Source organism: Ostrinia nubilalis, chromosome 4, assembly GCF_963855985.1.
Source record: "Ostrinia nubilalis chromosome 4, ilOstNubi1.1, whole genome shotgun sequence".
In the NCBI taxonomy this organism is placed as follows: domain Eukaryota; kingdom Metazoa; phylum Arthropoda; class Insecta; order Lepidoptera; family Crambidae; genus Ostrinia; species Ostrinia nubilalis.
In genome coordinates this window covers 16,055,914-16,079,008 of record NC_087091.1, presented here as the reverse complement: position 1 = coordinate 16,079,008, position 23,095 = coordinate 16,055,914, and the positions used below count along the sequence as shown (strand labels likewise).

The following is a 23,095-nucleotide window of genomic DNA, read 5'->3' as shown; positions in this document are numbered from 1 at the left end:
TGTTCTACGGTAAAAAGTTGTGAGATCCATGTAATACCAAGTCCAGGCCAGGAAATCTTTAACGTTTTACATAAATTATTGACTTGGCCATCGCACTAAATAATTTAATTTACACGTGTTTTCATGCGATGGCCAAGTCAATATATTTATGTAAAACGTTAAAGATTTCCTGGCCTGGACTTGGTATTACATGGATCTCACAACTTTTTACCGTAGAACAACTAAGTTGCGAGACTTGGTTTTTTTGACAAGTATTGTTTTTGATGGGATCTCATTTCTTTTTGTATTTTGTAGACAGCAGTTATGTATCTAGAAAACTGGACCGAAATTGAAAAATTTTACTCGACTTGGCGGTTGCACTACCGTGCCCCCAAATATCATTTCTTTTTGTATTTTGTAGACAGCAGTTATGTATCTAGAAAACTGGACCGAAATTGAAAAATTTTACTCGACTTGGCGGTTGCACTACCGTGCCCCCAAATATTTTAGTTTTTCCTTGATTCATACACCAAACACTACTTATATTCCAAATTTGAAGCTTCTAGGTCTGCTAGAAGTGCCTTAGAGTTTTGATGATCGGTGAGTCAGTGAGTCAGTGAGTCAGTGAGTGACAAATTAAGTAACTTTGACCCGTTATAATTCTTAAACTACTGGTTCAAATTGAATGAAATTTTAAATATACCGTGTCTTTACAATGCCTGCATAGCTAATGAAAATTCAGCCTTCTAGTTTTATCCACAACGAAGTTACAGGCGGTCGAAAATGGCCTGAATTGCTTCGAGAAAAGGATGGTACGGCCGTGCCGCTTTTTTGCTCGACTTGGTGGGGGCACTGCCGTGCCCCCAGATCAGAAAAGATATTTTTAGAAGAAGCAACAAATTAAAAAAATCCTAACCTAACCTGCGAAGGTAATCTATGTAGATTTAAGTATGTTGATTGAGATACCAGACAACAAATAAGTTTTCCAAATGAAATCCAGATTTCTAGACAAAAGGAACCAAACGTAGACAGATACGTTCAATCAGGCAACCCAGACCAATTAATCAAGTCCGCAAATTCTCCATCGTCTCCCATCCACAGCTGCGAACTGTTAAAATCATCTGTTTTGTATAAATAGCCAGCCGAAGCCCGACCTTCGTTCGATAACCCAAACAGAACCTATCTTCGGTCACGGCGAAGGTCCAGATACCGCGCCCTATCCAGGTTTATGGGATAATTTCATGGCTAAAACCTTTTAAAGAAACTGGCCATAATTCACTTCAACTTGTATTGGGAAAGGGGTAGGTAGGAAGGTGAATTCAATTGGAAGGAGTGCTCTTTCTTTACATGATGCTTGTTACTTTGCTACAAATTGCAATACACCTAATTCTCAAGTTCCTGAAATAAAATATGTGAAAAATTGCATTGTTTTCATTGAGGAAATGTTTTTTTTTATGTGACAGGAGGAGAAATGTTCTTGACAGGTTCCAAATAAAAATGCTTACGAGAACACCCCCAAAGTGAAATCGTTTGATTTGTATTGTTTTGTTTTTGTTTCGTGCTTATGAGTAATTTTATTCTAGTTTGCTCTTATTTATGAACTAAAATGAATAACTATGCAGTTTGTGTTTTAAAACTACAGTATTTTCTTATACATTTGATTCGATTTGTTGCGTTTAAAATTATAACACAGTCGGTTCTATCTATCCATCCTGCTAAGAGAAACACCATAAAGCTATCTAAACTGCCATAGTTTCGCCCATAACATTATCGGTCTCTCATTTTTACGTTCGGTTCAGCAGACCCTTTTAACTCGTACGTTTTATGAGTATTTTTATAACTGTTCCATTCATGCAACCGAAATAGAGACACGTCTTACTTCTTACTACAACTACAAAAGCAATTGATTCAACGCAGTGATTCACGTTAATCCGAATTTGTTGTTACTGAAAATTCTGGAGGCAAAACAAACAAGTCTCATATGAGTAATGTAAATGAGGATTGTCAAGATGACGTACCTACTTAGCTTTTAAACGTAAATGCAGGAATGAGGACGTCGCGTACGCATGCTATGAGCCATGAGCCTTGTACGCAGCAACTGTTTGAAATAAATCAAAATAGTTTTCATAATATTCTAAAGGTCAGTGAGCCTAGAGTAGACTAGTACAAATGGATTATGGACGTAGTTTAGTCTATAGCTTCTGCCTGCATCTGTGTCTACTTGGATTTCGATCTGTTGCAAGAAAATAATTTATTTAGTTTTTACCAAATCATTAATATCCTAATAATACGGAAATACAGGGGTTCTTAGAACAATACCTTTGTTTTATTTAATTTTTTTTTTGTTATACCGCCAAACTAATTTTTCTGCATAACCCAAAGGTAAACTGGATGAGAATGTCTTATGGCATTAAGTTCGCCTAATGTTAATATTTTTGGCATTGAAGTATAAATAAATAAATAAATAAATACCGCACTATTTATCTATACTTACCTACTCTGATTATGGAAATTTTGAAGTAAAGAAAAAGTTTTCTTTATTTTCTTCTTCAATATTTTTAATATCTATTTTAATCACTTCAAGGTTTTGTGCAACAAAAAATAGCGCAATATGCCCTTCTCCCAGGTCCAATCTGTCTGTAGGTACACCAAATTAAATTATTTTTTGTACCTTTTTAAAGGACAATGTTCGTTCTCCATACATTGTTCGCCTAAGAACCAACAATTTTGACATATTACTACCCGAAAGCGAAATAATACGATTCTGTGTGTAAGAACAATGATTCCTGATGGACACTTGCCATAAAATTAATGATTAAGAATATTAAATCACAGCGATTTTATAATATGTCGTTTATGACAACATGGCGTCTAATGTATTGTGTGAATGTATGAACACCGATTCGCGAAAAATGTTTTGTATTGTCGTCACGCCGAGTCGCAGCCAAATAGTATAAAATAATAGAACAAGTTTTAGAAATACAACTCGGCATTCCACTTTTATAAATGCCCACATATTGCACGTAAATAAACAACATGAATCGTAGGTTGTTTCCACCCTTGATCTCTGACACATGAAATAAACTCCTATTGTATTATAGATATCGAAGCCGAATCGTATATAATAATAGAATGGGTTTTGGAGATCACTCGGGGTTCCACTTTTATAAAATACCTACATATTACATAAAAATATCACGAATCATGAGTTTTCTTTTCACCATTTACGTTTCACCATTATCTGACACGAGATAACAAACTCCTATCTCCATGACTACCATCGTAGTCTATGCCAAAGACTACAATATTTTAAGCAAGAAGTTTCAAACCTTAGCGGCTACGGTAACCCCTGGGCCACATACATCATGATAACATTCGGTCGACACCGGAACGAAGTCTTGCGATTTAAGTCCTGACTAAAGACTGGAAGAAAATACGCCGCATTGTATGAGCACTTCGTGTTCGTTAAAGCGGCTTCAGATCTAGAGCCCACATAGTTTTCTTTCCAATAATATCCGCAAGTAGCGCTGCATGATCTTTACATCAAAAACGGCAATAGTTATTAAGGTGCCAAAATTATATGATTACTTTGGCACGGTATTATACACGTTCGAAGATTTGTCATTTTCATTCATTTCTTCATCATCATCATCATTTCAGCCACAGGACGTCCACTACTGAACATAGGCCTCCCCCAATGATTTCCACATCGCACGGTTGGTAGCGGCCTGCATCCCGCTACCTTTATCAGGTCGTCGGTCCACCTTGTGGTGGGTTGACATTGCAGAATATGACTTTTGATAGGTTCATCATAGAATTCGGCGGGGATATCCTCACGGAGGAAGTTCGTAAAAGGGCGGAACAAGATCTTATAATAATGCAAGGCCGAAACTGTTACGCGCGTGCTCCTACGTGTAATCCGGCGAGTATGCAATAAATAGTAATGTCTGGTAAATAGTGGTAATACGTATCGTTCGTTCGTTCGTTTCAGCCGAAAAGACGTCCACTGCTGGACAAAGGCCTCCCCCAAGGATTTCCACGAAGACCGATCCTGCACCGCTCGCATACAGGCACCTCCCGCGACCTTCACCAGATCGTCGGTCCACCTAGTGGGAGGCCTGCCCACGCTACGTCTTTCGGCTCGTGGTCGCCACTCAAGAACTTTCCTGCCCCAGCGGCCATCAGCTCTACGAGCTATGTGCCCCGCCCCGTCTATGTCTGTATGCGCTACGATTACAGGGTATCATTTTGCATAGTCGCAAGACTTCACTCCGCTGCTGTCAAATCAATGTCGCATAATGCTATCGCAATGTGTGTGGCCCTTGGCCAAATCACAGAAGCCTATGCGAAGAAAGAGCACTTGAATGACAATAAAAATCAGGGTTACCATTTTATAAGATCTCCTCCCTATTGAGGGTAACAAAGTAACATTAATAATCTAGCCATTAATTACATTTATTACCTATAGGTACGAGAAAGTAAAGCAACATGCGGTTTTATTTTAATTTGTAAAATATTTGTAACAGTTTGTTCCAAGTTTAGTTTTACAACAGTATTGCTGTTTCAGCTGTCACTGTGAAGCTTTGGGAAAATAAATAAATAGAAAAAATATTAACATAAATATTTATTTAAGTTTTTATGTTCATTATCATAATATGCCAATTTAAGTTACACTGTGTGACAGTCTTTGACACTAAACAAACTCTTCAGCTTAATAATACCTACCTACAGGGCGTTTTTATAGTTACTCTTGCTGATGAAACAAGAAGGGTTGATTCTACTACTGAAATACAACAACTTTTCTTACAGGACCAATATCAAATTCTCAAAAAAATTCACATCCTCGTGATGGTGATAATTTCTATGGAGAGGTTTTTTTTATATTCGGTCTCTTGGGATAAGTTATTCCATTTGAGCAGTAGAATTAATCCTTTTTATTCGATCACATATAAAAACAACACAAGTGTTTAGGAAAACTTCTTCTTTGGTATGGTATCACTACAGAGTTATAATGTCGGCAACTCTGTATCACTGACTTGTAACTTTCAAACAGCATGAATAATAAGGGCACCACATTGGTTTTCTTTCTGAAAAAAGGCTTTCAGTTTTAGTACTAACCCTTTAGCACTATTTCATTGAAATAAAAATACAATAAAGGCACAGAAGACTGAAATTGAGTCAACTGACGTGACATTTATAATTTGTTGACATTATGACAGTTTGACAAGACTAGGGATTGAAAAAGTTTTAATTGAAAAAGTAAAATGACAATTTATTAAAACGATTCACAAGGATATAATCGATTAAAAATATTTATAAAATGTTCTGATACTTGCCTGTAGCGATTATCCAATCCTGGTTTCTACTGAAAAACTACCTCGTGGCAAGATTTTAATAAAATAATAAAATCTTTATCTTCTCTTTCACAATCTATAAAAGTTCATTTGGTCTATTATTATACATGTGCTATGAATGAGGGTTTTCGCGATTGAAAAATCCGCGAGATGGCAATACGTAGACGCGAGGTCCAAATGCTGCATGATTGGTGGATATCTGTCAATGTCATGTCAAAAATAACCAATCATGCAGCATTTGGACCTCACGTCTACGTATTGCCATCTGGCGGATTTTTCAATCGCGAAAACCCTCATTGGCATAGATTATGAGAGACTGGCAACTATACTAGGTTGATATCAGGTGATCCGTCTGCTCGTTTGCCTCCTGTCACATAAAAAAAATATATATGTTTCTCACACTTCAACTGGCATTGGATTCAACATCGGATTCTGACACTTTTACAGTTATGATACCATGAATATCAGTTTATGGTCCTAATTATTTTTATTTTATTTACGACCTTCGACCAGTTGGACACTTTAGATAGCTTCTTGTAATAGTGTCAATATCTTTTTAGCTTTTAACGCAAATCTAGTCTTCAAAGCAGTTTAATCGATTTATTTTATTTTCAAAATCGATATTTTATTGTCTATGATGGCCGCAGGAACATCACTATACATGGACTCCCAGCAATAAAGTACGGTAATGCCTCGTACAGATTTTATCGGCAAAAATTATGGAACTTGATAGGTTTTAGACCATGCCACGCACCAAAACGTCCGGAAGTTGTAATAGTATTATAGAATAAACGTTAAAAGACTTATTTATTTAATTTTTCAATGCTTAAGTGTCCATTAGAATGAAAGGGTGCTTAATGTATTAAAAAAAATAGAAAATAATTATGATGGGTTAATGTTTTTGGGCGGTTTTTTAGGCGGTTTCTGACAATGTCCTTTAAAATTAGTTCAGCTGTTTGGCCGTGAAACAGTAACAGACAGACATACAGGGTTACTTTCGTATATGATAAATGGTATGTGTACGCGATTCTTTACAAGTAGTAGCTCTATACTAGTGGATTCGACTTATACATCAAATGAATATTCAAAGATCTACAGGTTACTTTCACTATTCACCTAAAACGAAACGTTTTAGCTTGCATTGAAGATGTCAAAAAGTTAACAAATATCAATGTGTAGGTAATTAATTGTTCAAAAGCTTCGTTCAAAAGACACAATCTCATCAAAATGTAAGTACAGACAACAAACTATTGAAATTGTCAAGGACGACTGGGTAATACAATCTTATTACGGTGCTATTATTTCGCGTTTGGATCAGTTAGATACAAACAACCAGCTTATTAAGACAATGGATATCTGTGAGAATCTTATCCATTTTAACATTTTTTAGTATGTCCAGTGATTCTACTGCCATTAAAGATCAAGATGATTAGCACATCAGAATTTAAGATTTATTGAAAAATAGCATCTATTATAACTATTATAAGATTCACTGTGTTTATCTTGATGTGCCTTCGTCAGTATAGTCAGCGTCAAATAACAAGTAACACCCAAAGTAGCCAAAAACGTCGCAATCGCAACAACGTCTTTGTGTTGTTATCTTTTTGGCTAATTTGGGTGTCAAGAACTATTTGAAGCTGACTGTAAAACGGTCTCTTAGTTATGAGAAAATGTGGCTACAATAGAATTGGTTATTCCCAATTTGTTCGAATGAAGACGAGTAAATTACCATTAAAGTCGCGTTTACTTATAATTACACGCTACGCCGCGTTATTGTTTTTACATTCTCAATCAGGGTATTCACGCGATGTTCTTGTATTGAAATTAAACCACAAGTCTCTTCATCTTAGAAAGAAACATCTTTCAAATTATATTCCTCTTGATCGAATAATTTTTTTCATCTTTCAACGCGTTGGGAATAGTTGGGATTCAATATTGTTGATTGGCGGTTGGTCTATCTATTGTGTGAATGATGATTTAAACTTTCTTGCTCTACAATGATCTATTATTATCCTTGCTTTGTCTCTCCTCATTTATGTACACCAAAATCTTGGGTCTTTGAAATTATCTTACAAAACTACAATTTGATTTCACTAACGATAGAAGCTATTTTGTTATTGTGTCTCTACATTTTAGTTCTCCCTTCGACGCTATGTTACAGAAGATTAAAACCTGAGGAATTTCTTGAGTATACAGCATTGTCACTGGTTCATTCTGTTGTCAGTCAAGTTATTGGTGCTCCAATTGATTCCCCCAAGGAAGGTGCGAGTTAGCGGCAAATGGCGCGCGACGGTGACTGTGGACGTCTTATTGAATGCTTACAACAATGGGATGATATGCGAACTGAGATTATACGTGTGCGATATTATGAAGAAAAACGTCCCTGTTGTAAATCAAAATAACTATGAACACTCATACTCTGACTGAAAACAAAACAATTGACTTTTGTATTAAAATTAACCTTGTGCATAATAGTTGCGTTGAGAAAAACAAAGACGTACTTACTTATCTCAACCTCAATTTCATACCTTTTCAATTATATTCCTCTAAACAAAGATTGTATTGCGTAAACGTACCAACAATATGGTCAATGATGTCTACACAAAATGCTCTTAGAGATTTCTAATTATCTTAGGATCTTACGCGATCATCGACGCTGTTGAATGCACAAAAGGCATGCATTGCACGTACAATGCAAAAAGTCTGCATTCAAATAAATCTTAGACGAGTCACGAATTCCAATGCTGATATCAGAGATGACATTGACATTTCTGACCTAGTAGAGTGAAGAACATAGTCTAAAAATAAAGATACTTATATTTTGAAGAACATTAAAAGGGTTATTCAGATTCTCATGTCGTTGAAGCGTATTTCATTTGTAGGAGACCAGCAGATAGGTCTTGCAGTCTCGAATTTAAGCATGCGTCTTAAATTTGAGATTCTCATACGTGCCACCTCATCACTTCAGTCAATGGCAATGGACTAGCAGTGGCTAGACCTAAGCATCTCCCAGGCAACACCATAAAGCTAAGTTTCTTACATCTAACCTCTTCCAGTTTTCTTCTTGAGGACTTCGGTCCATCAAGCACGTTACGCTAAGTTGCGTTTGCCACAACGTGATTATTCAACTTTTCGTCAGTTCTCCGACGGATATGGTCGACTCACACTGCAGTGTTGTAAACATACTTTTACACTGCTTGAAGTTTGAACTGTTGCAATGACCAAGAAAGGTGACACAAGTGTCGGTCGAGACATCTCATTCGAATGCTAACAAGAGCACAATGGCCGATCTGTCTCCGATAGCACAATGCTTTGTCGGGAGTCGTGGCCAGCGTATGAATTATACATAGCTATGGACTTAGATTGGTAGATTTTGTAAACATAGTCAACATAACGTAACAATAATCTGCCACATGAATTAAATATGAATAAAATACTCATTATACAGGGTGGAATCTTTGAATGCTTCCTTTCTTTAAAAAAGAAATTATTTTTAGTAACATTTAATCTACAATATTAAGTATACCTATTCAAACTACAATTTGAACTTTCCCTTCAGGCGGCATTACAATACACCTAAGCTAGTCGGTATAAGTTAAACAAAGGGATAAAGAGAAAGACAAACCGATTGGGATCCATCCAAATGATCCGACTGACTGACATCAGTTTTACGATCTACTATTTTATATGATACCTACGTTGCTTGATCGCAGAAATAATAATTATTATAAAAACTATGTCGTGAATAGACATAGCATATATGTTTCAGAATACCTACCTATTTTTAGGAGTCTTTTATCATTATTAACAAAGTTTCCTTTTCTTGTTTCTCTCCCATATAGTCCACTTATCCCTCCTGAAATTGTCTTGTTAAAGCCGAGTCCCTTTGTTGCGGATTCCGTATGTATTTTTAGAACGCTTATGCATGCAAATGTGTATGAGTATGAACATGGACTTGCAGTACGTTCACATTGGATGGATGACGTTATTTGCGTGTATGGTTATAGTTAAAATTAGTCAAAAGGTTGTAGAATAAAAGAGAATAACAAAATATAAATTGACAAATTGACTGTTTTTGACATGTATGTTATTTGGTATTAAACTTTCTAAAATAAATTTTGTCTTTGTATTCTTGACTTTTTAGTGTAAGTAGATTATATAAATTAATTTATTGTTTTCTCTGCTGAAAAACATACCAAGGTGTATTATTGTTTAAGTTCACTTTAGACTTAGAAACCATTATAATTTTATCAACCTTTGTTCCAACCTTACAACAATTTAAAGTGTCCCTGCTGTGGGGTTGTTCCCAGAGGTCCACGATACCTGTTCTTCTTTTCCCTTGATGCGAGATCTGGAATGTGCTCTTAAAAAAACTAACGGTTTATTTTCTACTAGTGGCCGCCCGCGACTTCGTACGCGTGGATCCCGTTTTACCCCCTTCATCTATCTTACGCGGTTTATTTTTTTTTCATACAAATGTTTATTCCCGCTAACTCCCGTTCTCGTGGGAATTTTGCAATATCCTGTTGCAACTAAGCTTTAAGTTTACTAAGGTACCTGCATGCCAAATTTCAAGCGTCTAACTTAAGCGGTTTAGATTTTTCATACAAAAGGATTTTCCCGCTAATTCCCGTTCCCGTGTGAATTTCAGGAATTCCATGTGGTAACTAAACTTTAAGTTTACTAAGGTACCTACATGCCAAATTTCAAGCGTCTAACTTAAGCGGTTTAGATTTTTCATAGTGTCCGACCGAATATGGATTTTCAGCCGAAAACGGAAACGAAAACGAAGCTTCGGCTGCAGTCTCATTTTCGGCCGAAAACGAAAACGAAAATGACCTTCAACTCTCAAATTTCAATCTGAAATTATGTAAAAACTTTGAAAACCGTTAATGTTTTGACCAAACACATAATGACGTTTGAAAGTTGATTTTGATAAGGATTGATTAAAGAAAACCGGCATTAAAACACTAAAAAATTAATTATGAATTCTTAGTAGAATATTATTTTCTGTGTATAATGAAATATTGGGAAGTGAAGAAGAAATAAAGAATGTCCAGTGGGAATTTTTTAACTTCAAAAATGAATACAAATAAATTAATGATTTTTTTTTATTTATCACTAATGCAAACTGGAGTTTAACAATGCGGATTTATTTTTTTATAGGCAATGTCTTTTAAATGATGACCCTTACATTCGCAACAATGCGAGAGCGCTAATAATTTTCCTGCAACTTCACGGCGGATATTTTCTTACAGAACCTGAATTATTTAAGGATTGTTTGCTGTAAACTTTTGACTTGAGATATCCCCACAAGAAAAAGTCGCATGGTGTGAGATCTGGTAACCGAGGCAGCTAGGGTATGTCCCTGTACTTGCTGATAATTTATTTGAAAAAAAAAATAGTCCTCAGCGTCTCCATCGAGGTACTCTCCGTGTGTGGTGAGACACCTTCTTGCTGAAATAGAGTTACGTAGTTGACCGGGATGCAGTTGCAGTTGTGGTATCAGACATTCATCGATCATTCGACAATACATTTCAAATACTTATTGTTCAACTGCGAACGCTCTGTAGGCTCCTGACCATGGCGTATTTCAAATCCGCATTAGACTCTATTTTGAAACAATTAAACTTAATGAAAATTCTTTGGTTTTATTTGTATTCAATTTTGAACTTGGAAAATTCTCGCTGGACACCCTTTACAACGTAACCTCACTTCACAACTTCAAAAGAGTGTGACAATACCGCGTCCGTTCAAGTCTGATTGGAACCATGAGTGCACCAGATTCACTACCGAAGATATCGGAACGATAAACGTCACCATCTTATTCACGTATTTCTGATATTCGGTTTGGCCGAAGCTTCGGCTGGTTTTTGGCCGAAAACGAAAATATGGCCGAATGTCCATTTTTTGGCCGAAAATGGCCGAAAACGAAAACGAAAACGAATATTCGGTCGGTCACTAATTTTTCATACAAAAGGATTTTCCCGCTAATTCCTGTTCCCGTGGGAATTCCTAAGTATACTATAACCTGCCCAGGAGTATGAAGAATAATTGTACTAAGTTTCCTTAAAATCCGTCTAGTACTTTTTGTTTCTATAAGGAACATACAGACAGACAGACAGACAAAAATTTTACTGATTGCATTTGTGGCATCAGTATCGATCACTAATCACCCCCTGATAGTTATTTTGAAAATATATTTCATGTACAGAATTGATCTCTCTACAGATTTATTAAAGTATAGAAGTTAGAAGATAGATTTAAGTTTTCAGTTTAGGCAAGTAATCATGCACGTAATGTCATTCCGAGGTTACTGACTTTCCGTGTGCAGACTTACAAGTGACGTCACAAAGCTAATACATGGCTAATGTGAGAACAAAATATTCTTTAAACACGCATGAGAAAACCACTGAATGGGCAGCGGACGTGTTTATTTAAGAAATTGAATGGTTATTGTTTGGATGTTATTATTTAGAGTTCAACGATTCTTCAGGCATCTTATTTAAACATATTTTGATATTACCTTTAAACAAACAAACAGGTTCAACGCGCTGAAGAAGAATAAATAACGTACTGAAATAAATAGGTAGGTAGATAAAGCGGTAACTCATCTTTTACTATCTTTTGGTCACTTGGCAATTCTTCAAATACGTCGTGTCTTCTACCTAATTTGTGGACTACCGTTCATAGTCCAGTGTTTATGTAGTATGAATCTTTTTACCTTTCTAATAATTATATTACTTTTTTAATAACTTGCTTTAGTTATTTGAAAAAAAAAAACGTTCGCAGAGGAGAGAGGGAGATTTATAACTGAATCGCTGCAATCTGCATCATTCATCTGTAAAATTATTGTTGTAAATTGTTGCATGAGTGTGTATTTAAAATATGGGTCAGATCTGTCTTCTTTCAATATCTACTTAGCGGCTTCAGGTTAAAGTTAAGTTTGAAAACGATGGCCAAACAATATTAACCTGATAAACGTGAAAAACAAAGACAACGATTCCGAAAGCTGCGTCGTGTAGGACAGCTGCTCTAAGTTTCGGCCTCCCCCATCTGGACGATCTGGGCGATAATGTTCTCCCTGGCCTAGAAGCTGTCAAGCTGGTTATGCCCATGGTCGTCTGATGTACAATAACTCTAAACCATTTTTGCCCATGGTCGTGTTGATTCGTTCGTTTCAGCCAAATGACGTCCACTGCTGGACAAAAGGCCTCCCCCAAGGTTTTCCATAATGAACGGTCCTGCGCTGCCCGCATCCAGGCTCTTCCCGCGACCTTTACCAAATCGTCGCTACGTCTTCCAGCCCGTGGTCGCCACTCGAGAACTTTCCTGCCCAAACGGCCATCGTCTCTACGAGCTATGTGCCCCGATTTTAGCAATTCTGCGAGCTATGTCGGTTACTTTGGTTCTCCTGTGGATCTCCTCATTCCTGATTCGATCACGCAGTGTTGATTATAGGTTATTAAATTACAATAAATCTAACCCACACATTCTCGCCTATTCCAGGAAGACATGCAAGTCGTGCGGCTGCGACCGGCTGTCGCACTCGGTGTACCACGAGGAGCTGGGCTCGGTGCGCGAGCGGCTCGGCCTGCGCGAGTCGCGCGTCAACCACCACTCCTACGACAGCCCGCCCGGACTCACCGCCAAACAGGTATCATCATCATCATTTCAGCCATAGGACGTCCACTGCTGAACATAGGCCTCCCCCAATGCTTTCAATGTTGCGTAGCGGCCTGCGTCCAGCGCCTTCCTGCTACCTTTATGATGTCGTCGTCTTGTGGGCAGACGTCACACCCTGCGTTTTCCGGTACACGGCCTCCACTTCAGTACCTTGCTGCCCCATCGGCCGTCAGTTCTGCGTAACCTACTATGTGCCCTGCCCATTGCCACTTCAGCTTACCTTTTATGTTACTGTATATAATTTACCCTTCACCTCTTCCACTGCTACCTTCCTTATAATGGAACTCTTACTTGTCACCGAATCGTAATCGGGAAGAATTTAACAAGAGTTTGAAATAGGCCTAAGATATCGTTCAAACTAGCAACTCGCTTATTTCCAAACTACAGGCGCATGCCATCTGAAATCAATGTTTAAAGACCTACAACATTGATGTGAGTAGCCAGATTACACTTGCTTGGTAAGCGCTAAATTTAAAATATGAAATATGTTTAATTTTTTGTAACCGACGGAAAAATAATATCCAAATCATGTTCAAACATAGTAATATTAAAGTTTAATTAATTTTATTACAGACGGAGCTTTATTGGACGTCTCTCGCCGAGCGCGCGCCGACCGGCGTAGGTGGCGCCACCGGCGCAGCGGCATGGCGCGCGTGGAGGACCCGGGCCCTCGCTATCCAGCTGCCGAAGCAAGATCTCTCGCTAGCACATTGCCGACATATTGATGAAGTGCATCGCAAGCAATTCGAAGACTTCGTCTCGGCTAGAAATGAAATTGCACTTGACATTGGTAAGATATTATATGCGCCATCTATGAAGAGTTTTTGGAACTAATTCAAAGCATGCTTTGGTTAGCGCCATCTATTATGGAGTAGTAAAACTGTTGTTTGAAACAATTTATTTTTTACAGGTGTCGCACAACAGCACCATGGAACCTCAATAGAATGTATGGGTTGTACCAAACCCATACGAAGTGGAAGCATCGCCATACAAGCGCCAAGACTGGGTGAAGAGGTAATTTTTATTTTTTATTTAGCTAACTTCGCCGAAACCTTTGTTAAGACATTTAATTTTTCTACTCGTCGATAGATGGCGTTAAAGACTTGTTATAAAACTAATTACCTCCTTAAAATAATAAAAGGTACACCCTATAATTATTGTCATTTAGTATGGTAATGTCATTTTAATCCAGTGTTCATTCCCGGCGTAACTTTTTAATAATAAGGAGAATATAGGTAGTTTGTTCGGAGAAGACCAATTCTATTTATTTTTAATGATTAAAATGTAGATTTCATTGCGGTTATATAGGTACGTGCCTTATTCTGAATAAAAAAAATATAATTATGAGTCAAACTTGACGTGCAGCATTCCTTTTTATTTGTACAAATACTTACATATTATTATAGTCACACATACCTAATAATCTAGACACGCGGTATCGTGTCCAGCCAAGTTCAAGTAACAGGACTGGCGAGCAGCAACGTGTGTGATATAATAATTATTATATTTATTTATTTATTTTTGTTGGTCATATTCACATCATCTTAACCCCCCAACAGGCACCTTTCCACCCGTCGTGCTTCGCGTGCGCGGACTGCGGCGAGCTACTGGTGGAGCTGGCGTACTGCGCGCTGGACGGGCGGCTGTACTGCGTGCGGCACTACGACGAGCGGCTCAAGCCGCGCTGCCACGCTTGCGATGAGGTCAGTCTAGAATGTTCTTATTACTTCTCTAACAGGCGCTGTGCTGTGCCCGACCCGTCCCGTGGGACTACTCCGAAAAACAATATCTGAAGTCAAATGTTGCAATCCCTCTCACGCAAAGCGCTGGTAGGGCCCAGGGCTACCCCTTTTTATTTTTGACGTTCATAAGTGTCAAAAATATTGGTTTAAATTGAATAAAAGATTTTGATTTTGATTTTCAAAGCTAGTTGCCAGTATGAACGACGCGACAGCGTTAACAGCGTTCCGTAGATGTTCACAGCCAGGGGAGTAGCTAACGCATTATCAGCCGTATCAACGATACGGGGCCCCTGGAGCACGTAGGAACAGATTAACCATTTAAACCCCAACCAGAAAGTTATAGTAAATGTTTTCAAGGTAATCGCTTACCATGGTCTTGCGATGAAAAAAATGCTTTAGAAAACGATTCACTGCGGCTCTATCCGGATCGACTTCACTCCACAGCCTTATAGGCCGCTTATGATGGAGACCTTGCTCAAATAATATAATTCCTCAATTTCGTCATCAACACCCAAAATAAACATTATTGATTTTATTATTGCCAATAAACAAATAAAACTGTCACCGTTCAAATACCTGCTAGTAGTTCAAATTTTTCATGCTTTCAAATTACCTTCATTGGATACACACCAAATTGCAGTAGCGATCAATTTAGCGCCATTATCACTGAGCTTTCAGCAGTCAATGTCAGACTGAACACATTACCAAAGAATATCTGATAGTAATGATCATTATCATTACATTCGTGTTGTTTTAGTGCAATCGGCCCTTTGATTAACTCATTATTGCAATACATTGTTAAAACGATAGATTTTGCTGTCACAGACTATTATTCAGATACTAGCTTTTGCTTATGATTACTGGCGTGCGTTTCGACTCTTTTTTTTTCTTAATATATCTGCAATCAGCCCGGTTTTAATCAGATTTGAAGTTGTTTATCCGACTTTTGGGGAGTGCACGTCCTATGATGTGTCATCCCTGCTTTTTTCCTGGGAAGTTTTATATGGAAGCCAATCGCATTCTATTCGACCTAAACAGGCAGTTGTTTGTGTTCAGGAGCTGTGTAGCCAGTTGGTTGCTACGAGTATGTCGCTCAAGGCGTTACGACTCTTTAGATAAGTTTTTTTTTGTTTTTGGTCTAGTTTGCTCTTATTTGTTACCTATTATAATTTTTAAGGAAGCTTGAGGCTAATTTTGGATTTGGTTGCCCTACGTATTCTGCTGATAAGTGAGATACAAGTACTAGCGGTAATAATTCACCATCATCTTGTAGTTGTCGGTCCAGGATCCGACGTATCCCAAACAAACGAGTGTATGGTCGCGGTGGCACGTCGTCTATTTTCGGCGCGCACTGACGGTTTGACATTTGCCAGCGCGCGAATTTGTTGTCTGTCTAGTGATTAGCTGGATTGGTGGCGCCATCTTCGCAAAGAATTTAATAACGATACGTTTAAATCACCGAGTTCAGCAAGGGCACACATTCCTCGGGGACTGTATTTAAATAGACATTGGATCAAATCAAATCAATAATTTTATTAACTCACATAGACATTGAAAACATATGATTATGTTTTATGGACAGAAATTATTTACATTAACACGCTAGGAAAGTTAAGAAAATATGCCTTGACTAGCTTTTGCCCGCGGCTTCGCCCGCGTGTAATTTACTTTGTCAAATAAATTATAGCCTATATGTTATTCTGGGTTATAATCAATAATACTGTGAAGTTTCATCAAAATCCGTCCAGTAGTTTTTTCGTGAAAGAGTAACAAACATCCAGACATCCAAACATCCAAACATCCAAACTTTCGCATTTATAATATTAGTAGGATTGATACTGAAGTTCCAACGGTGTAAGGGTCGAACTGCCGATTCGAGGGCATTTCAAACCTCGTCAACTGCTGGACTATTATGGTGTACCCAAAAGCTTATATTTAGCTCAGTTGGAGTGGTGAACGGGATCATTAGTAATTTGCATTACACAAATAACTTATCTTTTAAAATAAAATAGATTCGTAAAGGCCCGTACTATGTATACTCGTACTTCGTACTTAACGCCAAACCTCCATCCATTAGCTTCTTAGCTAAAATAAATAGAATGTCTGTAATTGTCATTCTTGATGCAGAAAATGTCGATGCATAATGTATATCCGCTCAATTTGTATCTGCAACGATAAAAGCATCGTCTACATTATCGACATTTTGATGAATCTGCATCGTCTGTCAGACCTAGATAATCGTTTTGTGGGGACAGTGACTGATGGTTATCAATGTCGCGTTTGAATACGTGTCTGGCTGTCGAAAACAATAACAGCGGTCTTGGCCACTTCATGATCATCTGTAACCATATTCAGCAATAATTATTCATAGCTCTAATTATTCATAACCATGAAGACCTATATCCAGGCTCAGTCCATAAAGAATATCAAAAATCCAAATAAGTACCACCTACCTAAAGAGAAAACCTTGCATAAATCTTCAATATTAAATACTCATCTACAAAATCTAATCAATTCACCCAGGTGAACCTTAGGTCAGCAGAACAAGTGCCCGTAGTCCACTCAGGTGAACTTGTTAGGTGTACTACAGATCAGGAAGGCTCAAATCGACAGTGGAGGTATCGAAAGCAGCGTATTATTTTTTAGAAAGACCAGGTAGGTCCCATTTATAACTTAGTATTTATGATACATTAACCACTGTTTTGTTTTTGTTTTTTTATTAATCAGACGAATAGGTTTTATTACAAAAACTTCAACCCAAAACAGACACTGGCCATCTAGACACATGGGTATGCGTATAATCCCAGGGCTATGTAGTACCTACTAGTACTACAAATATCAAATACTACAATAATTTGGTAACTTTATGCGGTCTATATTTACAGTGCAGTGGAAGTGTGCCGGCCATGCATCAACTAGTTATTAATGCCCCGCAACTGTGTGCATTCATTCACTCGTGTGACGGTAAACGTTTAAATAGAACGATGTAATTGGTAATTCTGACCTGCAATAACAATACAATAATGCAAAAATCAGGTCACTAAATTTCGCTTTATTCTTCGGTTAGACTTCGCCATTTTGAAATGACCGACGACATCATAAAGGTAGCAGGAAGGAAGGCGCTGGATGCAGGCCGCTACCAACCAGTCATTAACGAAGTCATTGGGGGAGGCCTAGCTCTGAAATTAATGATGATCATCCATTCTAAAAAAATGCATCTTATGGAAATTGTCGCAAAGGAACCAAAAAATGTAATGCCGTTCTGATCGTATGAAATAAATAAAGTAATCCACTGTGGTGCTGCCCTAATTATTATCTAATCTTTAAATCTGACCATAGACTAGGGCACATGTACAAACTTTATACACACGTGGATGTTTATGACTATTTCTCGCCTAAAGCAATGAAACGATTAGTAGAATAGAGGTACCTATAGATAGGTGAACGGAAAATCATAGCTAGCTTATGATTTTTATCCAAGTTGCTGATCTCCCTTTGACCGAAATTCACGCGGGTAATAGCTTTTAGCTAGACATTAGTCGGGCTTTCTCTAGTTGTAATACAGGCTATTTTGTACCAAAAATGAATAGTCTGATGTGCTGTTGACTACACCTCTATGGTACACTTCTATTCGTAAAGTATCAAACACAGCAGATCAAGGTATTTCTCCCGTTCTGTTTATTGTTGCACTTCACTCTGTTTGGTGGAGTGCTAATGGCTCTGCAGTTAGCAGTTAGCATTGACCGTAATAACTGCATGCTCATGTTTGTTATCAATTGTCTAGCATCAGATAAATACTGGTGAACTTGTTGTGGCTGGAACATGTCTGAGAATGCGCGATTTTGATAGAAACGTGACGAAAGTATTCAAGGAATCTTAAAAGATCTTGCATCCGGCGTTTATTCATATAATTTCTGTTCATCACTTACCATCAGATACAGGCCAAGAGCTTCCTCGTTGTGGATAAAAAAAAACTACAAAGAGATTTACTTATTAAAAATTTGCTCTCTTATCAAGCTTATTGCAATCTTAAAGATCATGTACTTAATTAAGTCACTGTTTTCCAAACTTGAATAACAGATCCTGAATTATTGAACCCTAGGTTAAATTCTCAGATGGTAAATTGAATAATTACCTTACCTTAACATAATACTTAATTACTGTTCTCGTTTTGGTTAAGTGTCTAGATTTAAAATCACCCGATTTGTCTAAAGAGAAATCAGAGCACCTATCATGTGAGCTCCCAACTATTTGCAAGTCCCATTAACTTGCTTAACTTTAAAAGCTTTAATTCATAAGAAAACAGTAAAAAGTCTATCAGAGTATCTCTAAACTAAGCAGGCAGATCGTAAATTATTGAACAATCGTTAAAAATAGTTCAGCTACCAGAATTGGTTATTGAAACTGTATGTTTGGTATGTGTTAGGGAACAAAAATAAACTACTACTTCACACCTTACCACTTTCAGTAGCGGAGGGCACTTCGAGGTATTTACCCGCCTTTTTTGATTCAAACTTTTTTTGTGTGAAAAAAAGTTGCATTTGACGTTTTATATTTTTCTTTTTTTGAGCAAACTTTCTTTTAATTCAGCCAGTGCGTTAGTAAGAGGTAAGTGTTTGCATTTATACCTTTTTGTAAAATTAATGTGCATTTCGATAAATATGATGATACAAGTTTGTTTTGAACATTTATCTCAATGTAGCATTATGTAGGAGTTTGAAGTGCTGTGGCCTATATTCCGATACGAACGATTATTGCAAATATTACTCCATCGCATTAGTGGCGTGCTGTATCCAATCAAACATTATAGTTATGAGTTCGTGCTAATTTTCTTTATTGAAACTTATTTATATTCCTGTTCTGTTTTATCACTATACTCTTAGAAGTAAAAGTACTTAATGTTGATTACACAATTTTTTATATTATTTGATGAGAATCTAGAGGGAAAAATAGAATTTAGTTTTCAGCTCTTCCATCGATCTCCCAAATAGCTATCGATCTCTTTGAAGTCTGTCGCTGGGCTTGTTTATAGTCACTAGTTCGATGTAATAAATATAATTGACGCACACACACGACAAGGAACACATCTCTTAACCGGATAGCGTTCGCCAACTGTGAACTCAATACTCTTTCGACAGCTACCGGGGACGTGTCTCCTCCAGTCTGTGCCTCCAGCGAATTAAAAAATTAATTTAAAAAGTTATTGGATTCGCGCGGTGACAGTTCGAAGTTCAAGTTTCGCGCCAAATCGTCGTCGCGGTGTGATTTTGTGTGCGTTCGGAAACCGCTGTTTCGGGAAAATTTATTGTGAGTGGTGTTTTAAAGAAAATGTGCATGTTTTTTATTTTGTCTACTCGTTCTGATCCTTACATTATTTTCTTGTATTCATATGCAATAAAGTACTACCTACTATTTTACGTAGTTTTCTGAAGGCTGTTAGGGATGAATCATCACAGCCACAAGGAAACTCGCGTACAGGTCTACCTCTATATAATTATTTTTGAGAAGCTTCTTATGTACGATTTTATAAAGATGGTTGCAATTTGGTTTAAAAAATGGCAATGATTGCATTGTTCCTTATAAGTTATCTGCGAAGTAAATGATTCAATTTTCATTATCAACCATGTTTCAATATTCGTATACCCACCCTACTCAAGTAATTAAAATAAAACCCTTTGTAAAATACACAATACTATTATCATTTCAATTATATTTTGCGACCAATGTATGACCATTTGAGAGTGTATTGCATTGATTGATATAGTTACTATCTAAGTAGGTAGGTATAGTTATTAGATTAAAACCGGCTTACACAACCACGCCATCACCGCTAACCGTCTCATCATATTACAATACGTCATTATTATGATCTACCCAATAATCTTATAGACTTAATATAGATTTGTAATATAATTTTTACAACATTGACAGCTTTAATGCATTGCAGCGTTAAAAGTTTAGAACTAGCGTCGCTTTTAATGCAATGCAGAGTATGAAGTACTTCTACTCACCGATAGATGGCGTTAGACGCACAACTTTTCTTGTTTGGATTTTTCACGTGTTTTTCACGTCTTCATGCTCAGTTTAAATGCGCATCATCATTTTCTAGAATTGTTAATTTGGAAAATTTATGTTCGTTTTGGCCTTATTTGACATTATTTATATACCTAAACTATTTTTTTTTAACAAATTTGTTAAACCTTAAACTCTGCATGCCTTGTTGATATTTACCCTACCAAATAAGTACTAAAAATAACGCTGTGACAAACTTGGCTACTAAGTTGGTGTAATTAAGTCTAGTCTAGAACTTATGTTTATTCTGAGAGTAATAAACTTATTTTATCGGTTGTTTGGTTACTGTCGTATCTTCTTTAACAATAACAAACATCAAAGAATGCTTCTAGCCATTTTACGATCCTTCAACTCAGAAATTATCACGTCACTAAGACATAAATCACCTAATAAAACTTTAGTCTTTAACATTAATTAAAATTACATTCGTATTGTAAAACTCACTTCGAATTCTGTGCGAGTTACATACCTACCATCTGAAACTAAATCAACGTTTTGATTAACTATAAGCATCAGGCAAGCGCAGTTTTGGATTCGAATCCCGCTGGCCACAAAACATATTGTGATGAGCACAAGCATTTTGTGTTGTAATTGTAGAGTTAGCTACATATCGATACCTCTGGGCTCAAAGGTCGTAAAGGACAAAATACCGAAAATGAGTTATTCATACAGTTTTACTCAGAATTTAATTCTCTATCGATCTGTATATTTAGTTTGTCGAAATTCCCAAAAAAAGTGCCTTTACGACCCATCATTTTTGATAAGCTAAACAGAATTCATCGTGAAAATTGGGATGTAAATACCATTTGATTTTTTAGTACAGTTACCATGGTAGTAAAGAACAAGTATACACAAATTTTTGGGCGTATAATGTACATGTAGTATATCTATTGTCCTATACAACCTTACATTTTCATACCCAAGTCTAAATAATTTGTCCTTTACGCTTTTAGATTATCTAAACAAATATTTAAAAAATCTACACAGTGAGGATATTAAAATAACTGTGAAGGTAAATTTTATAGACGTTTCCTATAGTATTTAAGTATGTGCGTTTGGAACAAACGAAAGAACCTAAAAAATCATCAAAATTATATAATAAAACTATTTTAGAGTGTAATTTATGTGATTTATACATATAAAATGATGACATCTACCCACATCGGGTAAAGTAATGTTGCTTTTTATTATTTCTCATATTTGAAGAAACTAGGTATTTGTCAGGTAAAAGATAATTATTAAAAGATGATTTAAGAAAATAAAAACATGCTATAAAATAACGTATTACCTAATTAAGTTAGTATAGTCAATCATCATAAAAATTGAAAAAATGAAAAAGCTAGATTTGTTAAAAATATTATGAGAAAAAAAGTCACCTTACTGTAGTAGGTACCTTAGGTGTCATTATTTTGTATGCACAAATCACACAAATACTACACTTTACAATTATTTTTAATGATTTTCTAGTAATTTTGACTAACGCCCTTGGTCAAAACCACTTTTGAGTTTTGACTGTTACAATTGGTTACAATTATAATAAATTAGTATAGTTTCTAAAGTTATTTGGATCAGCTAATAAAGAATAACTAGTAGGAAAAATATTTACACAACATGGGAAAATATATTATGTTGAGACTAAGAGTAGGCGCACACCGTTGATTTTTCGTCGGCCGATAGTTTAGTCGGGCAGTTGATCAGTACCTCTAGTAGGAAAAACTTTCGAGTTCGTTTCGTTGCGTATTCAAAGTGTCATCGAAAAATTTTGTATGAAAAATTAAACAGCGCCCCCTAGGGCGGCTATAATATAGGGGGCGCTGTTTAATTTTTCATACAAAATTTTTCGATGACACTTTGAATACGCAACGAAACGAACTCGAAAGTTTTTCCTACTAGAGGTACAGTATGGGCATGTATGGGAGTGCGCACACTACGCCGATTCAATTTGGTCGATTCTTCATACAATTTAAAATCGGGCACAACTATCGGCCAACTAAAAATCAACGGTGTGCACCTACTCTTAATCTACTAAAAAGCGTGAATGCAGTTTTTTTCGAAGTTATATTTTTATATTAAAAATAATTGGCTTTTAAAAACGGTTTTATGTGGGAGTAAAGTAAGTGGATGTACTTTACTGGAATGAAAATCTTCCTACTTGTAATCTTACTTACCTAACTTTTCTACTTTTATACCAAGTACAATGACATAATTTTAAGCTACTATGAATTAATAATGTTTAATTTATTTAGAATTTAGAATAATAAT

The 23,095-nt window shown here is 36.6% G+C and overlaps 1 protein-coding gene across 3 annotated transcripts in view; it reads left to right on the top strand.

Moving 5' to 3' along the window:
• The window catches only part of LOC135071259 (four and a half LIM domains protein 2), a 196,799-nt gene that overhangs the window by 114,767 nt on the left and 58,937 nt on the right, over positions 1–23,095 (top strand). For all 3 annotated transcript variants that reach the window (XM_063965044.1, XM_063965042.1, XM_063965043.1), the window contains exons 3-6: positions 12,843–12,990; positions 13,593–13,809; positions 13,930–14,033; positions 14,579–14,722. In XM_063965044.1, the coding sequence (XP_063821114.1) occupies positions 12,843–12,990; positions 13,593–13,809; positions 13,930–14,033; positions 14,579–14,722 (613 nt within the window). The remainder of the gene's footprint in view (positions 1–12,842; positions 12,991–13,592; positions 13,810–13,929; positions 14,034–14,578; positions 14,723–23,095) is intronic.